The sequence below is a fragment of the Cyprinodon tularosa genome, unplaced genomic scaffold, assembly GCF_016077235.1.
Source record: "Cyprinodon tularosa strain WSP-4 unplaced genomic scaffold, ASM1607723v1 ctg100, whole genome shotgun sequence".
Taxonomy (NCBI): domain Eukaryota; kingdom Metazoa; phylum Chordata; class Actinopteri; order Cyprinodontiformes; family Cyprinodontidae; genus Cyprinodon; species Cyprinodon tularosa.
Window position 1 is genome coordinate 328,323 of NW_024037783.1, and position 6,678 is coordinate 335,000.

The 6,678-nt window shown below is 36.1% G+C and overlaps 1 protein-coding gene across 1 annotated transcript in view; it reads left to right on the forward strand.

The window, feature by feature from the left end:
- The first annotated feature begins 2,300 nt into the window (after positions 1-2,300).
- The window catches only part of LOC119775737 (killer cell lectin-like receptor subfamily B member 1B allele C), a 10,210-nt gene continuing 5,832 nt past the window's right edge, over positions 2,301-6,678 (forward strand). The window contains exons 1-2 of the mRNA XM_038273841.1: positions 2,301-2,385; positions 2,801-2,953. Of these exons, the coding sequence (XP_038129769.1) occupies positions 2,342-2,385; positions 2,801-2,953 (197 nt within the window). The 5' untranslated portion in view covers positions 2,301-2,341. The remainder of the gene's footprint in view (positions 2,386-2,800; positions 2,954-6,678) is intronic.

The window sequence follows — 6,678 nt, forward strand, 5'->3', positions numbered from 1 at the left end:
ATCCAGCAGCATACAGCCTCAGATATTCTTGACACGTTTATATTTCATAAAGAAATTAGACCTGCAAGCCTGTCTTCAGCTTTTAAAATCTGTGCAGCTTTTCCACCTGTACCAGACGTTCTAGGGGATTGAATACGGCACAGTCTCAAGCTTACAAAACACATTTAAAAGTCACAACCTTTCAAACATTAAAGCCTCTTTGTATCATCCAAGAGTGAGAGTAATTTCTTTCCAAGAGTAGTCCCCCCAATTTCTTGATCATTGTGGTTTTATTGTCTAAATTACGAACCCTGTGGGATTGTCTACCATGTTTTTTTGTGCAGAAACAAAAATGATGTAATTTGGCTACACAAAAATTGCAGAGATGTCAAGCATTTACCAGGCTTAAGCATATAGCAGTATAACTACAGAAATAGCTCTGGATAACCTGAACTTTATAGAATAGGAAAGTTTTAAGCCTACTCTTAAAAGTAGACGAGGGCTGTTTCTCTGTGTGCCTTCTTCGGACTGGCTGCTGTCCCAGCATGCACCACGGGAGCAGTAGCTTCCAGTGGAGCGCTCGCAGAGCACAGAGTATTAAGTTAAAAGTTCACTGTTCTTTTGCTATTGCTTTGCCTCGTCTGTTCCTGTTTGGCTGTGATGCCATCCTGGAGAGAAATATCAGCTGTGCTGCTTCCATCAACACCCTTGTTTATAGATGTTGGATATCAGCCTGTTTTTCCATTGTAGTCCTGTTTCTCTGACCGCGACTGACTGGATGTGCTCTCTTCATCCTCTGACATGGGAGTTGGCTTGGTGCTCGTCTGCCTGTCTGCGCGTTTCCTGGACGGGGCTGCCTTTTACAGTTGCTTTTTGTGTCTCTGCTTCTGTCTCCTTGAACTCAGTCGGCCTCGGCAGATGGCCGCTCACACTGAGCCTGGTTCTGCTGGAGGTTTCTTCCTGTTAAAAGGGAGTTTTTCCTCTCCACTGTTACAAGTATGCTTAGTGTGTATGATCTGGTGAACTGTAAAGTGCCTTGACATGACGTGTTGAGAATTGGCACTATATAAATAAACTGAATTGAATCTATTTTCTGAAGAACCTTTGTAATTCCTTTATACATGAGCATGCCAAGTTTGGTTCCAGGTGTTCACGAATACACTTTAATACTGAAAAATGAGCTGCAGCTACAGATATATACCCCCCTGAATAGTATTGTATGATAACCTTCTGTTTTGCCTTCCACACACATGGATTTCTAATTTATACTTTCTGCTCTGGAAGGTTTTTTTTAGATATACTTTGGTTGTCTGTTTTTGTCTTTTTACTGCTGTTACCTTTTTTCTGTTCATTTTGTCTCATAGAGGTGTGGAAGCAGATTTCTAAGAGTTACTGTCTCGTATCTTGTCTATTTTCGCTATTTTGTTTTATATTCTCTTTTCATGTGGTTTCCTGTCTCTATCTCTTTACACTTATTTCTTATCCCTTTCTTTTCTGTCTGTGTATACGATTTCACTCACTAAATAATTTTCAATAAAGCTCCTTATACAAGTACATGGCAACAGTCATGATTGTCTGCATGTAAAAGCTAAGCTTCAATGGCAAAACAGGACATGCAAATAAAAGGCACAGGGAGGAGGAGTTGCACTGGTTTGGAGAGTCAAGGTCCGTGCGGACTATGACTCATCAGTTGAGAGAAGTATTAGCAACAAGGAGATGTGTAATATACAGATATCATACTTAATTTTTTCCCCTACTGATTCAATGTTGTTGAAATAGAGTCCCTTGGAAATGTAGCAGTTTAAAGGTAGGTCTGGGCCAGTGATCACAAGCAAGTACAATACATTGCCTCTTTTTTTTTTTGTCAGCAAGGTGGAGTTACAAACACCATCTTTGTAAGGAACACAAAACTATTAAATATCACTTCCAAAAGTTAAGTAAAATTGAAGCAAATTTATCTTTTCAAATGCTATATGAGTTCTGTTTGAGTTGGGAAATAAAAAACCCTTTACTGATATTTTATCTCTGTAGTTACTGCAAATGTTCAAGGTCAGAATTTATCACAATATAGATTATTGGACTAGTGCCTAAACCCCCGGTTTGTCTTAAATAGGCCTCCCTTTAGACCCTATGAACCAACGTTCTCCTGGTTTGTGGACAAACTGAAAACATCCATTGGTTCATTTGCTTGCTCCCTTGAAGCCCCAAGGCAAACTGTTTTTAAAGTTAAGCCCGATAGGTAAATCTTTTTCTAATTTGCTAGAAGTCAAATGTTTTTCCGAAATGCAGAATTACAATAGGCGTGACAGTTTTCTTTAGATCTTAAATATGCACTTCCCTCCTCTGACATGAGGATGAAGCAATGGCAAGAATGGCAAGAAGGTGCAACTCAAATAATCTGGACAGGTAATCATTCCATATAAAGTCTTTAATCCTTCTAATAATTAGAGAATGTCAACAGTTTTGTTTGTTTCTTTATTGGAATCAGCTGGGTTTCAGTTCTCTAATTGAATTAATTTTTGATTTTACTTTTTTAACATTTACAAAATAATAGATTTGGATAAAATATAAATTCAAAACTTACCTAATTCCCAGCATATTTCATAAATTCGAAGGTTATTGCTGCAATATTCTTTCTACAAGTGAATTGTCCATGTTGTATTGATACTTTGTTTATGATTCAGTCATTAGTACCAACGTACATTCGGCTTACTTTGGTCAGAGTCACAAATCTTGTTCACCTAATGTTTTAAAACGATATTACAATAAAAAAAATATGTATATTTGATTTCACAAACTCAAAGCCTATTTTTCAAAACAGGGTTTTGGAGATGAAGCACAACCTATTTGGACCACTGATTCTCCTCCTTCTTTATACCAATGCTGCTTTTTGCCTGGGATCCGTGGTAAAAAAAGATTATAAATACAATTCATTTCCCCGTTCGTGGGAGGATGCTCGCAGGTTCTGTAGTGGGTAAGGTTTCCTTCCTTAATGTTTAGGTATATTTATATTGCACTGGAGTTTGTGGCATATAAAAATGAGAAATACATGGTACAAACAGTGTCTTTGTAATAAAGGCAAAAATATATAAATGAGAAATTGGTATGAAGTGCTGTTCATCATGAAATAATTTCAAAAGTACTATGTGCATTACATAATTCTATTGAACAATGTTGTTTTCTTTAAAAATGTGAATGATTATTTGTTCATGTTAACTATCTAAGATTCTTTGTACTGCAACTGCTAAATCCAATCTCTAATTCTTTCATATGCTCCCTCATGACTATTCATATTTCTGACATCTCAATATGACATATTCTATTGATTTCTCCACTTCACAATTATCAAACTTACCTGTAACATGCTTTCGTCTTTTAACAGTGTAGAATTGTCCTGTATGCCCAAATCTTTATCTTGCAATCAATCTATTCTACTTTCTAATCCTTCTTCCAGTTCTTATTTGTCCTGCTTTCTTTTTGATTCTATAAAACCGTCTTTCTCCATCTCACCTTTTTTGTCACTTTTTCCAACTTTTGTTTAATTTTATTTTTATATATATATATATATATATATATATATATATATATATGTATATATATATATATATATATATATATATATATATATATGTGTGTGTGTGTGTGTGTACCAGCAACAGTTCCCATCAGTTTAACCCATTTCTCATCCAAAAGGATGCCATAATTAACAGCCCAAAGCATTTTATCTTCCACTAAAATGTTTCTTGTCTGTCACCATTTTTTTTTTTTTTTTTTACAAATGCTCTGAATTTGCTTAGCCTCTTTTTTAGTTTTTTAGTTTTACATCACACCATTAAATTTGCATCTCCCTGCACCTTTACCATTTCTACATCTCTTCATCATCTCTTGATTTCAATATTACTTAACGATCTTCTCTTTGAATTTTTCTCCTTACTACTGTTGTGGCTAAACAAAGACAGACAGTTGGAAGCAACACATAATGTTATAAAATATTCCCTGAGAAAGTCTAGCTTGTTTTCAGAACCAGTCTTTTTATCCCAAACACTCCCGAATAGGATAAACAACCCATCACCCTTAGACGCCTTTTAGCCTTGCAGCAGTGGTGCCTGAATGAATGTGACTCAGCTCTCATAAATCAATATATGTAAACAGGAATTAATAGCGGATAGAATTTTTTTCCTACTATACTTCTCTCTCTTCCTCTGAACTATGGTCATCCAGTTCCATTTTTTCCCCTCTGACTGTGATTCAATCTCCTTTCCTCCTTAACTCTACCCTGTCCTCTTCCACTAGCTATTCATGTCCACTCATGGAAATCTATATCTTCCTAATTCAATCACACACCATTTTATGCCAGTTTCGCCTGGAACCAAATGAAAAATGTACTGGTGTAGTTTTGAAAACCATGCCAAAAAGCCACCAAACCTTGATGGATAGCGTCCCCTCCCAGCTTGCCATCCACGAGCTTGAGCTGTTATTTTTCCTTTACTCCTTAAAGAGGCATCACAGAGGTTTCTGATACTGCCACCTGTGGCCAAAACACTGCACTGCAGCACTCTTCTGTTCGTTCTCGTAGCACATGCTCTTACCTACGAAGGTTCTTTTTTTACTTTTTTCACCTTACCTGGAGTTTTCATTGGTGTCTCAGATGAGATGGATTCCGGTTACTTCTTAGCATCCAATAATAAATCTATGTTGAATATAACGCCTCGATAGTTTGCCAGGTTGGACACATTTAACATGGATGCGCTTGACTTCACATTCCCCAAAAAGCACGGGAACTTCCGGCCCCAAGTAAATTCTTATAGATGCAGCGCTAAACATCTGCTCATCAAAAAATGTTTTAGTTGTAAAGTGTCAAATAAAAAGAATAGTTTTAAAGATATTTAAAACTCAATTTCAGCTTAGGTCAATTTATTTCACCTGTGAAGTGGATATGATCTTATTTATAACTTTTTATGCCCTGAACTTCGAGTAGCTGTTAACAGGCATGAGAAGTTCTAACTTAAAAATGTACTCTAGTATATGTTTACTAAAAGTGTTGAAGAAAAACTTACGCATGCATATGTATCGTAGGATTAGGATTCACTCTGTGATAATGACCTATTGAGCCTACTGACACAATCTGAAGCCATTCAATAGGACTGATAACTATTAATTACCACCATTTATTGGGATGATAACATCCAAAAGGGGCTGCAAAACAGCCACTTAGTATTTAATGTGTAAAAGAACACAGAATCAACATGAGGAAGAACCCTATAAAACGATGAACAGGTTCCATTTATTAGAACAATGTTTTTAGACTTCATCTTCACATCCTGACAGATGATTTCACCTAAGAAATAGACAGATAAAATAAACTCATAATGTTAACATGGTCACAACAGGCTATGGCAAGCCATCTAGATATGTAGGCTATTAGTTTTACTGAATATGTATTCCTGATATTTGAAGAAACTTTTCCCTTGTCAAAATGACCATTTCAACCAAAATTACATTTTTCAGATCTAGAATAAACACTCTGGATGTGAAGAAATTGACTTCCGATCTCAATATTCCAATAAATAAAAAAAGAAAGAAATGTAACTTTATTGATTGTACACTGAATAAATGTATCTCTGCATTTAACCCATCCCCTTGGGGAGCAGTGGGCTGCCATTGTGCAGCACCCAGGGAGCAGTGTGGGGTTAAGGGTCTTGCTCAGCAACCCATAGTGGAGGCTGAACCAGGTACTTGCAACCTTCTCAAAGCCTAAGCACACTGCTATAACCCACTATCATAAATACATATTCAGTCAAGCTGATAAATGTTAAAGTGGCCACTTAAAATGTGTTAACACAATATATAAAAACGTAATTCTTACTTGTATAATTTTTTATTTTTTATTTTCTGAAGTTCAGTTTCTGTTGCAAAAATGTAGTTAAGATAATATATTATTAAAGTTCGGTTTGGGAGTGTTATTTTCAACAGTAAGATCCTTATTTAAGTGATCTACAAATGGAACCACAGAGAGGAGATTGCTTATGATAAATGGCCCACCAGAGCCATATGAACTCGGGCACTCTACTTTGTAGCTGTAGAGCTGTTTGTCTGTTTTTTCTTTTAATTTCATTGTTAAAATTTATAGTTCTAGTGTGTTGAAATAGGCACTTCCTGTTCCCTGTTGTCATGATGAGTCGTCGAATCAGTGCGGTGGCTTTTCATACTTGTTGCACATATGCTCAACTCTGAGTGATTCTACTTAGAGTTGATTGAACTAATTGTTAGCAGCTGTTGAAAACCGAAAACTCAAGAGTTCCTGATCTTAGGCTATATCAATCTGAGTTTGTTAAACCTGCTTCTTGAAACAGATAAAATTAGTTGTTTTTTTATGCACAAAACCACAACAAAAATCTTACTAAATCAGGAAATAAAACAGTTTTATTGGCTGTAAGGAGAGCGGAGACAGAGGAGACTGAACAAAGCCTGCTATTGATAAGGTTAGCTCTTTGGTGAACGTTACTATGGTGACTGAAACAGAGGTTGAGCTAACTAATTCAGGTTTAGAAAACGAAGAGTTTTTATATGACTTGCTTCTTGAAATGGAGTGACTGACTAGCTTTTTATGGTTTTCACAAAACTACATCAGCACCCTCCTAATTAACTCAGGTAATTAAATTGTGTGATAAATTTTAAGGAGGGTAGAGACAGAGAATA